General features: G+C 33.4%; 1 protein-coding gene across 1 annotated transcript in view; it reads left to right on the top strand.

Annotated features, from left to right (window-relative positions):
* The window catches only part of LOC118205343 (tyrosine-protein kinase transmembrane receptor Ror-like), a 214,354-nt gene that overhangs the window by 102,151 nt on the left and 91,787 nt on the right, over positions 1–20,416 (top strand). The window contains exon 4 of the mRNA XM_035377638.2: positions 2,934–3,095. Coding sequence (XP_035233529.2) covers positions 2,934–3,095 — 162 coding nt within the window. The remainder of the gene's footprint in view (positions 1–2,933; positions 3,096–20,416) is intronic.

Below are 20,416 nucleotides of genomic sequence, written 5' to 3'. Positions count from 1 at the left end.
TTTGTAGTCAGAGATGATAAAGACTTGCCTTAAAGATTGTAAGAGCTAATTAGGAACTAATATGAAAAAAAAAATGAATGATGGTAAATCAGCTCTTTCTAAACAGACTCGAAAGAGCCACTTAACATTAATTGAGAAACAGTGAAGCTTTGGTTATACTTTAATTAACGCAGCGTTAATATGTGGAAGCTGTATACGATGGAAAAGAAATCCAAATTTTACAAATTTAAATACTCTCATTTTACCTATTCTAGCTAAATGCACTTAATTTTCGATGAATGCTCTTACAATTAATTTCTCTTACAAACGAGTTATAGGAAACTGTACTAAAAATAAGCTATTTATGATATGTAAACTGATCCCGAGCAGATTAGATTGTTTTATTATCTGAAATTTCAAGAATATATGTAGAAATTACTGCTAACATGAATTACTCTTTTAAGATGTAAGTAAACACGAATTTGTTAATTAATATTTCATAAAGATTTCGCGATTAATTTTCTAAGGAAATGGAGAGTTGAAAACGGCAGATTTTAAAGAAAAGGATAAATTTTAACATAATAATTTTCATTTAAAGAACACTGTCTCTGATTTAAACTGTAGTGTTCTACGTATCTAAATTAGAGAACCTAACAGAACTACGTAACAACTATTCGCCAAGTCCTTGTTGCCTAAATAACAACTCCGAAGAAGGGTTAAAATACCATTTTATGTGAACACAAATAGATTCACAGATGGCCCTTGTTGGGCGTAAAAGGAGCCAACACTTTTCGCTTAAAATTTAAAAAAATGTAAAATTAAACTAATGCTAAGAAGAATAAACAGCCTAAGCTACACAGAGTTGTTTACCGCGTAGTTGGCTCTTACCTAAAAAATCACCGGCTTAGACAAACTGGCATGTAATAAATACGGCCGTGAACTAGCTTTAACTCATAATAGCAACGTGGACGAAAGGCATAACATGCTCTCTCTCTCTCTCTCTTTGTCTTTCTCTAAATGAAGTAGCTCAGACCTCAGCTTAAATAGTAGTTTCGGCCCTCTTTGCATAAAGCGTAAAACTGAAAATTCATTCTGGCAATTAAGAGCCTACAAAACTTATACTTATTCATCACACTTAGACTCATCAGTGTACTTATTAACATATTAGCCGGTGTATAAGACGCAACCCCTTTTTATACACATTTTTTAAGGATAAAACGTTTTTACTGATCATTATAATGAATTTATAGTATTTTAAACATAAAGTAATACTTTTTACAAGTACCCAATCTATCTGGGAAAAAACACTTTTAACGCTTTCGTTTGATGAAAAATCATTTTTGTAGAGACTGAAAGTCCCGCTTTTCTGTGGTCTAAAAATCTATGTATTCAGCTCTGCTTCAAGTTTAGGCCATTTTGCAGTTCCCCTTCGTAGGTTACATTTACTGTCAGTAGCTTTGCTTAGATCCTCTTCCTGATTCCGCCAAGTTCTTATCATTTTCTCAGTTGAGGATGGCCCGAAATGCCTCTCTGCAGCCCTGTTTCCATGTTCTTTAGCATACGCAATCACACGTAGCTTGTATGCTATGTTATAGCAATGCCGAAGTGGTTTTGAGCCATAACTTGCTAACAAATTTCATAAAGTTGAACAGTAGAAATTTCACACACTTTTAAAAGTCGTTCACGAAAATTGGAAAGTTTAAACGAACCCAGCTGTGATCGCCGATGGCAGCGCATGCTCATTCACTGAACGCTATGTGACTGTAATATTCCCACATTCCCTCAAGAAAACAAGAAACAAATTCCATAACTCTGAATAGAGGAAATTTCCAGAAATAAATGTAATCAAAAACTGAATATCGACGTATAAGACGCACCCCGGTTTTTAGACATATTTTCAAAGAAAAAAAGTGCGTCTTATACGCCGGAAAATACGGTATTTAAATTAATTACAATTTTTAAGTCACGACAGTGATATTTATTATCATGTTCTTAGTCAGAAATATCACAATCTATTTTTCTCTTTTTCATAGCACACCTTAGGCAATTTTGCAGTTCCATAGCATTAGTCAACTACACTTTTAAGCAAACTGCCAGTTTTGAGACTTATTTCCGTTCCTCCAAATAGGAACATAAACTAAGCGATTCTGAAATAGAATACATACTTTTCGTGCTTCTTTATTTTTTCTTTGCATTTTATAAAAATTGAGTCATTTACAAATAACAGGATACAAATCATTTATATAAATATCAGCAGTAGCATATTTATAAATTATAAATATTTTCATAGCATTTTAAATAATTGTAAAATTTTATAAGAATATGTTTTATTAGTATAATAAATAAAATTAAGATAAAAACTGTTTGGTAAATGCTATGATTTATTTTATAAAATAGCAATTTATTTTTATAAACATTACATACATTAATTTTTATTTTCGGAAAGAGTTGATCATGGTTTTATATAAAAAGCTGTCATAGCCACTTTCTTTGACTTTCGAAGAATTAGTTCTATATTAGTAGCTATATGGGTATGTATTTTTCGAGGTTTTCCCCATGTATAACTTGAATAATCTTTTTATTTACTCTTGCTCTTCAACAGTTAACTCGTGAGAACGACAATTACTTATGCCTGTTCAGTTTTTGTATTCTAATTTATGAGTTTCGATGTTACAGATTTGGATTCTAATTATTTTTAAAAATTCTTCTTGAACATATATTACGCATTAGAAAACTTGTAAATTACTAGTATGCGTATTATGGACAATGTTTGGAATTTTCTTTTACAGCCCAATTACAAATTTCTGATATTTCTCAAAACATTTATATTGATAATAGTTTTTACATAATTTTAAGTACAATACATACTTACATAATTTTAAGTAATTTTGAGCCGATGTTTTGTATTGATTTTATTTCATTGTATTAAAAAGTATCACTTTCAATTTCATTAGGTTTGTACACCACAACTTCAGGCGTAACTTTACCAGTGGCTGTGAAAACACTCAAAGATAACGTCAGTCCAGAAGCCCAAAATGATTTTGAAAGAGAAGTAGAAATAATGTCTTCATTTTGTCATGAGAATATACTGAAACTAATGGGAGTCGTCATGAAAGGTAGGTTCTTCTCTTTTTGTTAATTTTTTACAGTTATTATAGCTTACCAACAGCAGAGTGGTAAAATTCCACAGTGCTGTTGTACCCCGCTTCAAATCTCGGCGAATGAGCTGAGATCGTGAGCGTTTTAGTTCCTTTTTTAAAAGTCCGTAAAAGAATGCAGAAGTTAGAGCAACGAAGACATAAAGGGAGTATGAAAGAAATTGCTTTTGAGCAGACAGAGAATTAACGATGGCATATAGCAGCAAAAATTGTAATATACTAATCCTATTTTTCCCTAATGTAACGCGGATATGACGCAGTCTTCCTTAAAAAGTCTTCCACGAAGGTATCCATCGCTTTCAGAAGATAACCCTCGCTTGCTCTGCCATAATTAAGCATACAAAACCATCAATTATTGACAGCAGCTGCCATTTCATGAGACCATAGAAAGACAGATTATCTCCCTATGGTCTTTCTAAAAAAGACTGAATCATAATCACATTACGCATAGGAAAAACTCTAAAAACATTCGATACAAAGGAACGAATGGTTAAATATACTAGTCGTAAATGTAAGATATTTATATAAAATGTTCAGAATGGTTTAATAGAAGCTAATTCTTTAAACAGTAATCTTAGGCATGTAGCTTCAGTTAAATGGTTTTAGAATAAGCTTCACTATTTTATGAAAATTCTTAGTATTCTAAATAGGTGAAAGGACTGTATAAACCAAATCTATGTGTTTTTTCCTCGTAGTGTTACGAATTACGCTTTGCTGAAATAAAAATATTCTGTAACTTTAGTCGCAAAATTAGGGAATATGTATTTCATTAATAATGCTACCAAATTTCAATAGATCCAACTACAAATTTAGAGACCAATACCGTTTGCAAGACAACAAAACATTTCCTCAAAACTAGCAGAAACACATCAACAAAAGAAGTATCTTTTCAGTAGCAGATCATTAAGTTTGGTTTCAAATGTTTTAAACTGAAATCTGTGATAGGCGTGAAAAATAGGTCTAAATTAGCAAGTTCGCTGTCCGTTATTTCTGCGAGATTTGAGCATTAAGACATGGAACTTTGGTTTAAATGAGTAAAAGCATAATGAATACATTGCTAACCGGAACTTTTCAGTTACAGTGATCATAACAAAAAATTTGAATTGTTTCTGTTTTTCATAATTATTCTTATCCATTACGCTTCGCTTATCAAAATTATTTATTATATATATATTATTATATATTTTAATATTAATATTAAAAAACTAAACTAAACTCGGCGGCACAAACAGCCCTCAGAAAGCCATGCCCGGCAGTACCCTGATATCTGCTTTCTAGACCATGGGTCCCGGGGTGCTTCTGCATATTGCCTGGACAAGTGGTCAGCTTGTCGCAGGACCGCCGGTGTTCAGTCCCCAAGCAAATTTGCTACTCATTTTATCAGGACTTGTATTTCTCTTTATCTGCTTTGCGAACATGAAGTGTTCTGACGAGACAGTGAATTTGACTACAAACTATGTCTTATGGAGTGTATAAGAAACGACAAGATGAGAAGGGTTCGATTACCCTTTTTATTCTCCACGATATTACAGGCGCTCCCGCACTTCGGGATACAAACATTAACCACTTGTGGTCTAAACGTAAAATATTAAAACTTCTAACTAACTAAATTTAAATAAGAGCTATACTTGATAAACCTGACTAACGCTGAGATTGGCCTTTTAGTGTATTACGTATGTAGAGCGCAAACTGCGAAAAACTACAATAAGTTTTAAATATCAAAAGGACTAGACCTCTGGCCTTAAAGGCGGACGGCAACTGCTTGAAAGCTTGCGTGGAATGCAGTGGCAAGGCGGCTCATTTTCTCTCCATCTAACTCTGGCAAAAAGCCACAACTTAAATACTTAAACGTTAGCAAGTACAATTTGCATAAACATATTCGCGCGTTTATTCTGGCCGGAAGTGGAAAGTAAAAGAGGAGAGTACTGTTTTAAAATAAAATAAACGTTAGTAAAACTTAAGATCCTTACAATTTTAGCAACCCTGTCAAGGTATGAAAGGCTGAGTCAACCTTGTCCAACCCGAGGAGGTAACCCAGGACCTGTGCTGCTGCTGCGCGACGGGCTAGCCCTTCTTAAAATAACGCTAACCGCTAATTTAAGAAGCTTATAAACGAAAGCTAAAAGATAATAACAAGAAAGTAAACCCTATAATCCTTTTTCTCTTTCGTATTAAAAAATATTACTGTGAAAATTCTTTTACTTTACATTAAAATTAACATGTATCAGTTTTATATGAAAACCCCTTCCTCTGTATTTACTTTCCGCAAACTGACAAATGAAGTGCCGTTAGAAAAGTACTTTTACTAGTTATGGTCGAATATTAATTATGTTGTGTAAAAGCCTCCTACTACTTAAAAATTATGGATTTTAAACCAAATCTTCGAACAGACAAGACAAAAATAGCGATTGGTTTATTTCGTAACCATTAAATGACTTGTGCACTGGTAACGTTGCTGTTTAACATGAAATGAAATCCTTAAATTCATGTTAAAATCTTGAAATGGTTGCGTCGGTACATAAAATATACCGGTTGTTTGGCAATTTTTAACCTACTAAAAATAATACTTTTTCTACACCAAAAGCTGTCCTCTTGTGTTTTTAAGACTTTCTTTTGACTATAAATGGCAGCGCCACCATATGAATGCTCAGTATTTCGCAGTTATTCAAATTAAGGTATTTTGTTCAAAAGCATCATATTTAAAGATTCATAAACTTGACATTACATTGGAATGGCACTTGCTACGCATTAAGGATGTTGTACAGGAACAGTTAACGAGCAAACACATACACGTAACCAGCAGCTTTTTCGAGAATAAACACTTAAGTTCAAACATGCATTTTACCAGGTGTTTCCATATTAAAGTCTGACCACTGTATTAATTAAAGCAGAAGAATTTTAGGAAGTTTTACAGTATTCAATGTATTGCATTCTAAATGAAAGATGGATACTACAAGCAGAATACAACTAAAGTATCTTCACCTTCTACCGACAATAGCACTTTCCTATCTTTAACAGTTCATAACAATTTTTGAAATCTTTCAAAAACTCAAATTTGGTATCTCAGTTACAATCCGAAAGAAAACAACATTTTACATACCGTCAGCCGAAACATATGACTTTCTAAAAATGAAAAACTTATTTATTATTTTAATGCAGAAATTAATTTTAACAGTGCACGATTTTGACAGCTAACGAAGAGGCCAATACATTATCAATTGTAAAGCTCAATGTAATTTTATTGCAAAAATTTTGATATTTCTATGCCAGCTAAATTTTCAATTTGACATTCTGGCTGTTTTTGTAACACACATTTATAAGTAAGTTATATTTAGAACTTTTAATTTGAAACAAAATTTTAATAACTTTAGTTAGAATTTACTTTTATTTGGATTTTAATTTTCTGAAGTTTCATATGGTATAAATCTCTTTGATATACAGAGAAGTATTAATTTAGCTTTATTCATTCTAAAAGCCAGTAAATGAGTATAAAATATGACATTTAAACTTTGGTTAAAAATGTTCTATTTTCACCTTTTTGTACGAAAGTAAGAATTTCGGGTATCATATTTTAACGAAACCATTCATATTGACCGCTCTTGAATCCATTCAATCGAAAGAGATTTTTTTAGTCACGTTTGTAGGTATGTATCTCGCATAACTCAAAAACGAGTATCCACAGAAAGTTGAAATTTTGTATATGGGACTGCTATGACATGTAAATGTGCATTTCAGCCTTCTCATTGTAATCGGCCTCACCAAACATATACGTAAGATAAAAAATACATGAATCAAAATTAGATGTTAAACTAACGAAGTGAAACTTTAATTCTCCCTCTTTGTTCTAAAAATCGTAATACCTTCTCGGGATTGTGTCATTTCTGGATCATTCTATGGCTTGCGCAGCTCTGATGACGTAATAATTGTAAACTGAAGCTCTTTAACTGAAACCAAAACTTTTCTCTTTGTGTGATTCCATCTTGCTTAACTACGCACTTCAGCTTCTTTCTTCTTTCTCTTTTGTAATTTCGCTACGTTGCTTTTTATTACAATAATATAAAAAATGTGACTGTTCTTGAATAGGCACGGATAGAGTGGCCAGCAAACTGTGGCCACAAATTTCAACTGCCAATAAAAATGGAATTAAAACCGCCTGGACTGCCAAGTTCTTTATTACGAAGTCAACCATATTAGCGTCGCTGAGCACTGATAGTTCGGGCCGATGTTCGAATCCCGCGAACGGGCTGGCTGCATGGGTGTTTTCGTGGTTTTCCCATGTGTAACGTGTATACGAGCCAGTTTCCCTTAAAACGTCCTCCATGAAGGCATCCCTCCCTTAAGGCAGATAACCTTCGAGTGCTTTGCCGTAATCTAATAAACCAAACCATCCAACCATATTAACCTACGACGCAATTAGAATTTTTCCTCTTCAATATGGATCTAAGTACGCATCAACAGTGTTCCGGCGTTTCCTTGTTACTATTACACACACACACACACACACACATATATATATATATATATATAAACATACATATGTTCCTACTCTGTTAGACTGCTTAACTTAGTTTTGTATTCTTATATGTTGGTAAATCGGGCATTTTTTACTTTAAACTGATTGAATTATGTTGTACATATGTTTCGGGTTAGGTTTTTATGCCTTTAGTTAATCTACATGTAGTAGTTGTAGAATTATCAATAATTTAAAATTTTAAATGGCGAAATTTAATAAGCCTAATTTTTAGGACTAGAAATTTGCTGCTAATCTAGAATAGAAATTTTAAGTCCATTTGTGTATCAGCTTCAGTGTCTTTTTGACGAACGGGACCAAAAATAAACTTTCAATTTTCTGCATCAAAAACCTTCTTCCTGCCTGCTGGCCAAATTGCTTGTTTTTGCGTAGAAACCGTAATTTTTATTGCAAAAAATATTTTTAACTGTTTTCAACTGTATTTGGTGTTTTATGTTTTTCTGTTCATTTTTGGACTTGAACTGAAATGAGAGCTGAATTGATTAAATAAGAAATATATCTGCAATGAAATTCTAGGAAATAAATTTTAATTAAATGCAGCAAAATACGAGAATAATTTAATAGACCGTGCAAGGATGCAGGTGGTGTCTACATCAGATATTCAATTTAAGTAGCAAGCACGAAATCCGAAAGGAATAGGAATTTAATATCGTTCTGGGTAAAACTTACGTACATTTCTTAGTCAAAATCAAATATTAATGAATGCGTATTTCTGAGCTAAAATCAGTTGTAGTATTTTATCCGATTATGTTAAATTCTAAAACAGTATTTAGTGTGCACTCTTTACTTATAAGGGCTCTACAATAAAATATATTAAGTATAATTTCGACAACGTTTGGGGTACTTATTTGCTTAATTTTAAGTAAGAATGCATTAATGTACTTATATTAATGCACTTATATGTTTTAAATATGACTTAATAAATGCTTTAGTATTTAATACCACATTCATTGAGATTTAATGTTTAATAACACATTCATTAAGATAATGCGACTTAATAAATGCTTTAATATTTCATTCATTAAGAAGGATTAGCTTTTGAAAACTGGGCGCCTTTCAAATGAACGAACTAGTAAAATAAGATCAGAACTCAGTTTTTAAAACCAACTATCTAATGTAATTTTCTTAAATTGGTACTGTTTAAATGAAGATATGCTCTTCTTCTAAACTTCTTACGGTATAAATAACTAAAAATCACTCAAATTTCTGTTTAAGTCATCTTTAGAAAACTTTTAAACAAAGTTCATTTTATATTGTCTTAAAATCTGCTTCATGCAGGTATTAAATAATTATTTTAAGCACTTACTCTTCTTAGACGGAATTTTTTGACGGAATTTTTTTTAGACGGTTTTGGTTTTTTTCCTGATAATTATTCTAAATTTTAAAAACACATTTACATATGTTCCAAGGTAAAGGGAAGCTAAAAATGTCTAAAATGGAACCGTAAATAATGATTATATTGTTACGAAATGTAAAGGCGCAGTAAGATGGCTTCCCCGCAAAGCAGTTTTAGGGTTGCCATAAAATGGCAAAGGAGGGCAGGGTTGTCATATTTGGCGAGAACTCTTCCATCTGGCGACATTTGGCGACAAAATTGACGATATACCATGGACAATGGAGAACCTTCTGCAACGAATTCTTACCGGTTTAGCCCAGAATGTTCCTGAACACAAGCCGAAAGCTATATAAACCCTGCTGGTCTGCAGTCACTTAGTGTGTGTGCCTTGTCTAGCGAGCTGATAGTCATTGAGCTAGTGTCTCGAAGTCTAGCGCCGAGTTGGTCGTCGAAGGCATCGAGAGAGTCATTTAGTGCATCGCAAATTAGTGCATCGTCGAGTTTTGTCTTAGACTGTGCTGAGTCGAGAGCTGCATTCTTGTGTATCGTCGAGTGTATCGTGGGGAGAGTCTCGAGAAAACGTGGAGTTCCGAGAACAACAAAGCAGAGTTGGGAGCTGTACTCGGGTGCTTTGCAGTGAAGCTATCTCCACCGTGATAGCCTTATAATCTGAAAGCTGTGTCGCTGATTGTGTCAGCGGGTTTACAGTAGTTCTTCGACGACTGTAAGTGTTTTGGAGCTGTCTCCTGATTAATAGTGTCTAAATAAAGTATGTTTCGATGCTTTATCAAGTGTCGTCGTTATTCACTCCAAATCTACGAACCCCGTACGAACGTGAAGGAAGAAAATAACGTAACAACTGGTGTCAGAAGAAAGAGAAATTACGTAACAATATTATTCTTAGGGTAAGAATAATTTATAAGTAATTCTTTTCGCGAAATCTAAATACTGCTATATTTAATTACTTCTAATTATTAATTGCGTTTAATTTACTCTTATTTGTTACTTATTTTTTACTAATCTGTTACATACAGTTGGAAGAATAATAAATCAATATTGATATTTAAACTGTTATTATTTGTAAGCATAATTCTATTCTATGACAATTACTTAAAACCTTAAAGTGGAACTTAAAAATGTAAATGTAATTGAAACTAATAATCAAATTTAAGTTGACTGGTTTAAGATATCTCGTACGTATTTAAACGTGTATTCTAGTTTTACAATATTCGTGTCGCATGATTATAATTCAGCACCTGTATTTATTTAATAATTTTTAAGAAAATAAATCTCGCAAAAGATCCAGTATTTCTATATTAAAGTTTTCGTAATATTATAGGTAAAATTAAAAAACAGCACTATTCCTGTACTATTTGAGTTATACAACATCATTTTCAACGGAGTCAAGTACTCAGTTACTCTAAAACAGCACAGTCATTATTCCTGGGCCCACCAGCGGCCGAGCGGTAAAGTCGCTGCACACTGGAAGTTCGGTCCGAGGTTCGAATCCCGCGAACGGGCTGGCTGCATGGGCGTTTTCGTGGTTTGCCCATGTGTAACGTCTATACGAGCCAGTTTCCCTTAGAAAGTCCTACACGAAGGCATTCCTCCTTAGGCAGATAGCCCTCGAGGCTTTGCCATAATCACACACACACACACACACATTATTCCTGTAATACTTGAGTTGCATAATATCAATATTAGCAGATAAAAAGTGTTCAGTTACTCTAATTTAAGTTCAAGAAATAATTTCTAGCTCATCTTATCAGCCTTGTAAAAATATTTGTGATCAAAAGTATTTGAGGTGTCGATATTTGTAACGTCTGTTTACTTCGTTTGTCAAAAGCAACGTGTTTAAATGCATTTGTTGAAATTTGCGAAAGGAAATGAATGTGCAAAACAAATCTGAAAAGCAAATGGACAAAATAAAGTTTTATCAACTTTATAAATATGAATAAGATATTAATAAAAGCAATATCAATAAGGTGAAAATAATATCCGAGTTTAGTGAATAAAGTCCTTATGAAGTTATTAGCGAAAATATATCGCTAAAAATAAGCATTAATAAAATTGAAAATCAAGATTATAATGTAAATATATCTTTACTAGTATTTTTATAAGAACTATCTTCACTAAATTCGGATATTATTTTTAAACATATTTTTGATTCATATATTTAGAATATATTGCCTTCATAAACTAATAAAATTCAAATGCGTGCTCTCAATACTATTTGCTTAAAAGTTTTATCAACTTGGCTGTTATGGGTCTTTGCAATTTCCGGTACTTTATCGTATTCATACGCATTTCAGGATGTCGATATTTATGTCTTTGTTATTTCCTGCAGACAATTATCGTTTTTTACGCTTTCTGAGAGCTTTTGCAATTTCTTATTCTTATTATACTATCTTAGATTTCGAAACTTAAAATCTTATATCCCATGTCTTAGCTGAATTCTAAGTAATCAACTTCATAAATGTCCCTTATACAGCTGACCAATAAAATACCGGAATTAAAATGTACTGATCCACGGTGTAAAACATCACGGTATATCCATAGTGCAATACTACTTACTAAATTACTATACTTTTTTTTTACTTCCTTGTACGAAGTAAAAAGGAAGTATTGTAATCGCGAAAAGTTTCAGGCAGCATATTTCAACGAAAATATCCATATGGGCCGCTTTCGAATGCAATTTAACGATGTTTTTCCATGATATCTGTACGTGAGAACAGAATAAAATACTCTTTTCTTCCAAAAAAATTATAAAAGTGCTTTAAAATGAATTCTGAAGAGAATTTTTCGTGGCGTCTGTACGAGCGTATGTACGTACGTATCTCACATAACTCAAAAACGAGTAGCCTCAGAACGTTGAAATTTTGTGTATAGGACTGCTATAACATGTAGATGGCCACCTCGTATTTTGGTTGCAATCGGCCGCATCAAACGTATATTAATATATTTATATATATATCCACACTGTTACCCGGCTCAGTGATCTCAGTTTTTTACTCTTATATATCTGTAAATTGTACATTTTTTGCTTTAAAAATGATTGAATTATTCTGTTCTTATTTTCCGGTCAAGGTTTTTATGCCGTTAGTAAATCTGTATGCAGTAATTTTAGAATTATCAACAATTTTAAAGTTGTTTAAGTGCCGATAAGCCTAAGAATTTTTTTGATGGCTGCCATTGCTTGTTTACATTTGAAACAGCAGGATAGTGGATTTGTTGCCAATCTAGAGAAACTTAGCTTCGTAACAACAAAGACAACGCCTTCATTTATTATTGCAAATTAAATCATGCTTAATCCTTTCTGGAATTTTTTCAAGGAAATAAGTGTTTAAGATTTACTTCGTAATTTTTAATACAGATAATTTGAGTTTTTATGTATTTTTGTCTTGTCGTGAAGTGAGAACTGAATTCATTGAATGAGAAATACTCAACCGTCTGTGAAAAACTGTTTCTGTTTTGCTTTGTTTGCTTAATTAGCGACTTTTCATACATCGTTCTAGATTTATTATAGTATTTGAATAGAACATGTGGCAACGATTAGATAATTCTTTAAATGATATAAATTTTGTGCATTCTGAGTTATAATATGAACGAAATATAATACTGTTAAGTGAACCTAGCACCAGAGTCGCTATGGTAAACAAATAGAGTGAATTTTAAAGAATGCATTCATTTTATTGTGATTTATGCGTCGTCGGCGAAGTAAATTTAATTCAATCCAATAGGTTTAAATGAAATGCAAAAAAAAAAAAAAAAAAAAAAAAAATGCGTATAATTTAATATTCCGTACAAGGATGTCATGTGGTGTACACATCAGATTTTTTTTTTCTTGCTTTCGTTACGTTACTGGTTTGGGGATTTAATTCTTTCTGAGACTACCGAGATCTACTGAAATTCTACAGTGAGTATACATGTTGTTTTGGCTTTACTAGCTATTTTTTTTTCTTCTACGCAGTTTTCATTCCTGAGGTTCTTACTTTAGACAATTGCTCTGTATTCTGTTAATTATCATAAATTAGATCTAATTATATTGTGTTATTTACAATTAAGTCTGCATCGTTTAAACTGCACTTCGTAATTTTTATTCTTTTTATTTCACTTACTTTAAAGAGTTTTAAACCGCGCAGGTATGCATAACATGGCATTTTTTAATTTTAAAAATCAGTTTTGAAAACATCTTGAAAGCTAACTGTTCACATTTCCGAATTTCCTGTAGTTATATTTAGAAAAAGTGTTTGCAAGTAGAGTTTTAGAATGCTACTGTGATTAACAAAACAAATGAAAATTCTGCTTGCACATCTGGATAAACCCGGTATGACGGTACCGCCACTTTATGCAAGTTGTTTTTTTTGAAAATTATCTATATTAATCGGGTATTTTATCTAAATACATTTATCGAGAATCTTTTGAAGTGGTAGTCGATCGAGTGCGCAAAGCTGCTACTACTTTTACGATGATCTACCGTTATAAAGACCCCTCCTATCTTTTCGAATACCTTGTCTAAAAAGCATTCTGTTTTTCAGCTAAATGTGATAGAGTGTAATATTGATTAATTGAAGTTTTAAAACGAACAGGGCCTTTTATATCACAAAAACATGTTTTTTAATCCCAAGGGGCGGCTTTGTCCCTGAAGGACTATGGTTTTCGTTTAGCGATTTTGCGTTGAATCACTATAAATGTCCATTTCACTTTTCAAACGGTTGCCACCAAATGTTAGAGTCTTGCATTATATTTGAAGAAATTAAATAATGCAAAATCTGCATAAATGTATGCATATTTCTCGCAGTGTAATAAAACAACGGTACATAGAGCCATCCAGTTTTGAATGGCGTAATCCTCCTACGAATATGGGCATGTGGAAGACCAAATTTGAAATTTGGAATTATTTGAAATTTGAAATTTGGTTTTATGATCGATTTCATATTTTATAAAACTTTAACGAATTTTTGAGTAACAAACTCAACTATTTAAATGGGAGCAATGGCAACACCCTACGGCGGGGGGGGGGGGGGGAAACGTTTTATCTCCAGCGCGCGCGGAATTGTGTATCGGAAATTTTAAAGATATGCTCATTTTAAAATTATTTTGCGACATTGCTACTGGACTGAATTTTATTGTTTAAGTGCAAAGAACATGATATTATAAAATAAAGGTAACACATAAAAAGTTAACAAAACTCCCCTTTGGACGTAATTAAAAATCTGAAACCTTTCAAGCTCAACCTGCTTATATCAAGTAATGTTTAGAAATTTCAGAGATTTTCCTTCTTGGTTAAGGAAATTTTCTAATTCAAAATCAGTAATCAACTACAAAATATTGTTTTAACTAGAGATTCTCAAAGCAAGAGTCATATATCACTTAAATATTGGCTGTACACAAATTTTATTTTTATGAATTAAAAAGCAAGTAAATATTCCATCTATATAACTTAATACTGTTATGCACTTCTAACAAAGCTCGTCTATTATAAAATGTATGTGATTATTTTATTAACTTTAAAGCAATACTTGTTGTTATGTCTAAACAATTTATGCTGTTAAAGTATTTCTTATTTTATTAATCATAGTAAAAATTCATTTACTACATTCATTGAAATTCTGAAAATTTCCGTTTATCCATTACTTTTCGTTTTAATTGTATATTACAAATCCTGAAATTAGTATAATATGTCTTTCCTTTCTATCTGGATTTATTTGAGGGACTCATTTCATTGAACCTCAGAGTCATTGATCTATTTGGACTTTATTTTATTAAATCAGTGGCGGTTCATTACAAACATACGCTTGCATATACTATAGTATTAGGGTAGAGTTCTTCACTTTGTAAATGCTAATTTACAGTTGAACGTGAACTGCTAAGCGAATAATCGCTTATCGTGTGACAAGAAACAACAAGATGGAAGGTTAAATAATCCTTTATTATTCCAATAAGGTTTAACAGAACTCCGTCTTGGAGTGTACAATAAAAGCCTACGTTTGGGCTTTAACTTGAGAGACTAAGAAGTAAACTAAAGAGATATAGCCGAAGTTATCAAGATTCTAACCGAGTTGGCCCCTTAACGCGAATTGACTGCGAAGCTATCAAGGGCCTGAGTACGGCCGAGCGTAATAATAGCTTTGAGAGAGAGTAGCCCAAAAGGTGGACGTGCGCTAATGAGAAACTCCTGATTCTCTCTCTAACTCAGTAGCACTTCGCGGTTAAATACCACTCCTGCTCATTGTATATTCATACGTGATTCCAAAACTACGTTCTGGCCAGAAGTAGTAAGTTGAGGTTAAGAATTTGACAGGAAAGAAGTTTAACTCAAGAATTTAACTGTTAATAAAATTAACATAATTCTTACAATAGTATATCAGTGTTATTATATCTTTGCAGTATCACTGTTTTAGTATAGTTCATATCGGATTCAAATCACTTATGAAAATGCTTGATAAATGTACAGATGCAGCGGGAAATGAGCGTGTGCATAGCCACTCGTGTTGCGCCAATCCATGATCATTGTCATATTGTAGCTTCAATCTACTCGGAACTGTCCCTAGCCAACACCTTCTTTTTTTTCCTTTAAGAGAGTGTTGCGCCAGCTTTCCTATACAACAACGAATGTGCTGCAAGGAAGTTTCACCATCGGCCTTCTATTGGTGGAGAGTCATCAATCAAGCAAGCATCGACATGGGCCAAGGACCAAGTAAGGTTTTAATTTACGAGGCTGCTTAGGCTTAATCCTTTATCTCCACATTATCAAAGATTGATTAATTATTATGAAAAAGAGGGTTCCGCAAAGAGGTAAAATTTAGTGCCGAATGTCTTTCTTTAATTTCAGCTGTCGAGTCTTTGAGTACTCATCTTGCATTTACTTCCGTTTCATGATTGGTGTGAGGGTCAACACTATAACATCCAATAGTCATTTTCTTCCTTCTGATTCACATATGTTTCCTAGTTCATTCTCTGTGGCTCACGTATTATGTTCATTAACGGCTTGACATTGAGCAAAGGAATTTCTTCACACGAATCACTTTTCAGCTCTCATTTTCTCACCTCATACACTAATGTACAACTCATGTATTTGTCATTATACTGAGTTTTCGTCCAATGATGAACTTGTTTCATTTCTTCGTTTAACAAAACGTTTGTAACGTTTCGTTGTTCTTGCTTCAAACACTATTGAATGGAAGCCGCCATTTTAACTATTTTCCCACATTTATGCATTCCGTTCACATATGATTAAGTAATGAACCCAAGATCACTATTAACACCATTAACGGTTTTTTAGTCGAATTACATAATAAATCTGCTGGGCAATATGAAAATTATGCATTTATTCAAGTGAGTGGACTGTGACCTTTCCTTTGAGTATGATTCTTATAGATAATAAATAATAGATAGGAAATTAATTTTCTGTCTAATCTGGTTATAAGGAATAAAATGAATATTTTCAGGAAAAAAAAACAAAAAAAAACATTAGAATAAACTTGTAAAGAATAGAAACAACGCGCTTTGTATTTTCAGTCTCACCCCAAGCTTCCAATTAAATTGTATTGATAGTATTACTACCGTTCCTAATAAAAAATATAACTACAAAAAGGGTTAAAATGAAACTTTACTATATTCGTGAAACACACATTTTACGACTGTTGCGAGCAAACGATTTCAAAGTACATATGCATGCATTTGTGTATAAAGTAACCTAATACGTTAAACATTAATTTTCCTAAATGTGAGAAATTTTACGTTAGTCAGCTAACGTGGTTTAGTTTACCTATCATATTTCTGTTTTCTTGTAGTCTTATATTTCAAAACAGTTTTTCTCCTTAAACTGAAAGATTAGTTGCAAATATTAAAATGCGATGATTTTATAGATAGATTATCAGGTTCAATGTTTCTTCTAACCTTCTTCGGAAACATACAATGACCTGACTAGGAACAGAGAGCTTACTAAAGCTATGTTCACTAATTGTAGTAAGTAGACAGGATACAGACGAAGGGTATACAAAACCCTTTATTTTTCTTTATATACAATGACTTCCGTACTTTGGAATACAATGACCCTCCACTCGGGGTCTAACGTAAAAGGTATAAAAAATAAAACTAAACTCTAATTTAACTTTAGAATAACACACGTGGAAGATTGGCCTTATAATAACAGGAAGTGTATGTAGCACAGAGACTGTGAACACTACAATACGTTTAATTTATCAAGAGGATTAAAACCTCTGGCCTGGAAGGCAAATAGCAACTGCGTAACTTCTAAGGTAAGCGGCCTGCTTCGAACTCACTGCTTCCTCTCTCCTTCGCTTGGCAAAAAGGCCACACTTAAATACTTGGCGTTCGCCAGACAAACTTTGCATAAAATCCTTCACGCTTATAATTCTGGCCGGAAGTAGAAAATAAGAAGTGATAGTAAAGATTTAAAATAAAATAAACGTTAGTAAAACTTAAGATCCTTACATACTTCCCGCCAGAGTTAATTAGTTTGAAACTGAGGTCTAAAACGACCTTGTTGAAAACTTTTAGCTCTAAAATCGAACGCGAGGCCAACCTTTTACAATCATAACTTCGTTAGAAACTAGAAAAATTAAAAGAAAGAAATTTGTTACAATAGCAGCTCCCAGGATCTACAACAATCTTTTTTTTTTTCATCTGTACTGCATCTAAACAGGAGCTATATTCAATTCTGGTTCCTTCCAGAGATCTGGAAGGAAAACTAGTTTAATGAAATGTTACACAATGACATTGCAAATAACATATAGAATATACTTCTCTTAACATTCTTATTTCATTCAGGACTATTTTAATTATCTCTCCCCGTGCTCTCTGACATGTGTTGTAAAAGAACACCAAACACGACTGTGTTTCTGTCTACGTGTGCCACACTTCCTCCTACAATCAAAACACTAACGTGTTAAAATTCAACATAACGAGACCTCTTAACACACCCTACTTTCAACTCTAAACCCTGAGGTACTATTTTAAAAGTGGCTAACTCTAAAGTGTAGCGTCAGAGAGCCTAACTACATCATTCAACCTTTACCACATATTCGCCATGATTTAATCTTTACAGTCACACGAATAACAAATTTTTAACATTACTTTCACTTTTACCATATCACGGTATTTTTTAACATTTAAAATAACAGTTCACATGTATATAAGAACATATCAACATGCCGTTAATTTTACACATTTGGAAACATACATTAGTAGTACATTGTTAACTTCTATTCTTTTCAAACCAAGTGCCAATTCTTTCTACATTGAAATAATACTACATTTCAAAAAGTCTTTCAGACTAAAACTTCTTTCTTGCTAGAATGTTTTAAATAAAATTTATACAATAACTTTTTACAATATTTAAGTCTTTACACAACGCTATTATACATCAACTTTAGTTTTACGCACGAGTAATTTAAAAACATAATAATAAAATCGGTCACAACTCATTTCTCGCCCTTTTGGCGATAAAGGTAGACCTTTATCGCCAAAACTTCTTGAAATCTGCCACTTGCAGTAAGAATGAAAGATTAACTTAAGTTTGTAAAGTAACATAAAATTTTACTTATCTTTGTAATATTCAGACATCCTTTTCTGGGCCCAGTCTTTAAAGGTATAGCAGATAGTAGCTTGGTTGATCCTCCTTCTTGTACGGGCTCGCCCTTCAGTGCTTTCCTCTGGAAGCTTCCGTTTTTCACCAGTACGGCCACCCTTGAAAACCTTCCTTTTGTCCTCTGCTTGTGGTCTTGGCCGTTTGAAGGCAGCTGGTCTTGGTGGAACCGGGAAACTTCTGTCGTGATCCTGCTTGGACCTCGTTGTTGGCCGTTCAAATTTTTCTTGTACTTTTTCCTCCGCCGCTGATGGCCCTTCCGCAGTTCGGCGACTTTTGCTGCGGAGAGTTCTGTCGGATGAGTCGATCTTCCGTTTTAAAGCCGGGTTATAGTTGCCGTCATTTCTCCTGGTCCTCTTCACATACGTCGTCCTTCTCCCTTCTTCATTCTGGGGGTGTTCGTGAACTCTGTTTTCTGGACGGTAGAACGGCTTCTTTTTCTTTTTACCTTCAATTTTTCCGCGGGGCAATTTTCTTTTCACTTCTGTCTCTCATTGCCTTGCCCTTGTACTTGTCGTTTTCCCACCTCTGGAACTTGTACCTGCGGTGTCTGCCGTGCCGGATCCTGCAAAAGATCTGAAAAGATTTGCATTTTATTACGATCGAAGTAGGGCTTAATTTGATCAATATTTGCGGAACAGATTTCACCATTTCTGGCCTTTAACACTACAACAGCGTGAGTTATTTTTTCTATAACATATGGTCCTTCAAATCGTGGAAAAAATTTGGCAGTTTTATCTTCTGGTGCTGAAGAAAGTGAATGCTTAATTTTTAGTACTTCATCCCCTACTTTATAAGTTACTCCCCGTCGTTTCAAGTCATAATACAATTTTTGTTTTCTCTGTGCTACTTCAGTATTCTTCTTTGCCTCCTTAATTAGTTTTTCTATATCACCCATTTTAAATTCTGGGGCTCTTTGTTGCACATAAAATAATTTATCTAACGGTGTTATAATCTTTCTGCCTAGAAATAACTCAGCAGGAGTTTTTCCCGTTGTATCATGTTTTGCGGTCCTAAGGGCGAAAGCAAATTCATTGACATAGTTATCCCAGCTTTTATGAAAATTTTTAACATAACTACGGATAATTTTCACTATATTTCTGTTGACCCGTTCCGCTATATTTGATTGCGGCCGATACGGGACCATTTTTAAATGACGTATGCCCAGTTTTTTGCACATGTCTTCAAATATATTACTTACAAATTGAGGAGCCCCGTATTTTAAAATATATTTATTTAAAATAGAATCGGTAACTAATTTCTCGGAGGCTCGTTTTAAGGGAACAATTTCGGTCCATTTACTAAAATGATCAACCATAACAAGGAGATAGCGACTTTTGTTTAACTGACTTTTTGGGAAAGGGCCCAATAAATCGATGCCGATTATTTCATTTGGAAATTCGGATTTAATACTATTTAGAAACCCGGCCGGGCGGAAATTAATATAATTAACGGCTTGACATGTTGGGCAGGACTGGACATACGCCCTTGTTAACTTTTGCAGTTCAGGAAAGTAGACTGCCTCGCGTACGCGTTGGATAGTTTTTCGAATACCAGCATGAGAAGCTAAAGGGCTGTCATGGAGCTCTTGCAGGATATTTAATCTAAGACTAGCTGGGATAACAGGTCGAAATTCGTTGTTGGAATTCGTAGTTTTTGTATAAAATAATAGACCATCTATTAGTTCGTAATGGGCCGCCCTATTTCTTATCGCCACAATATCTTGGTGGCTAAAATTTTCAGGATCCTTCAAATACTCATAAATACTTCCAAACTCAGGATCCTTACCCAGTTCGGTT

Source organism: Stegodyphus dumicola, chromosome 3, assembly GCF_044657685.1.
Source record: "Stegodyphus dumicola isolate Sdum_Otavi_A_Nest chromosome 3, ASM4465768v1".
NCBI classification, from domain to species: domain Eukaryota; kingdom Metazoa; phylum Arthropoda; class Arachnida; order Araneae; family Eresidae; genus Stegodyphus; species Stegodyphus dumicola.
Note: the sequence above shows the minus strand (reverse complement) of the source record. Positions and strands in the feature narration are given on the sequence as shown.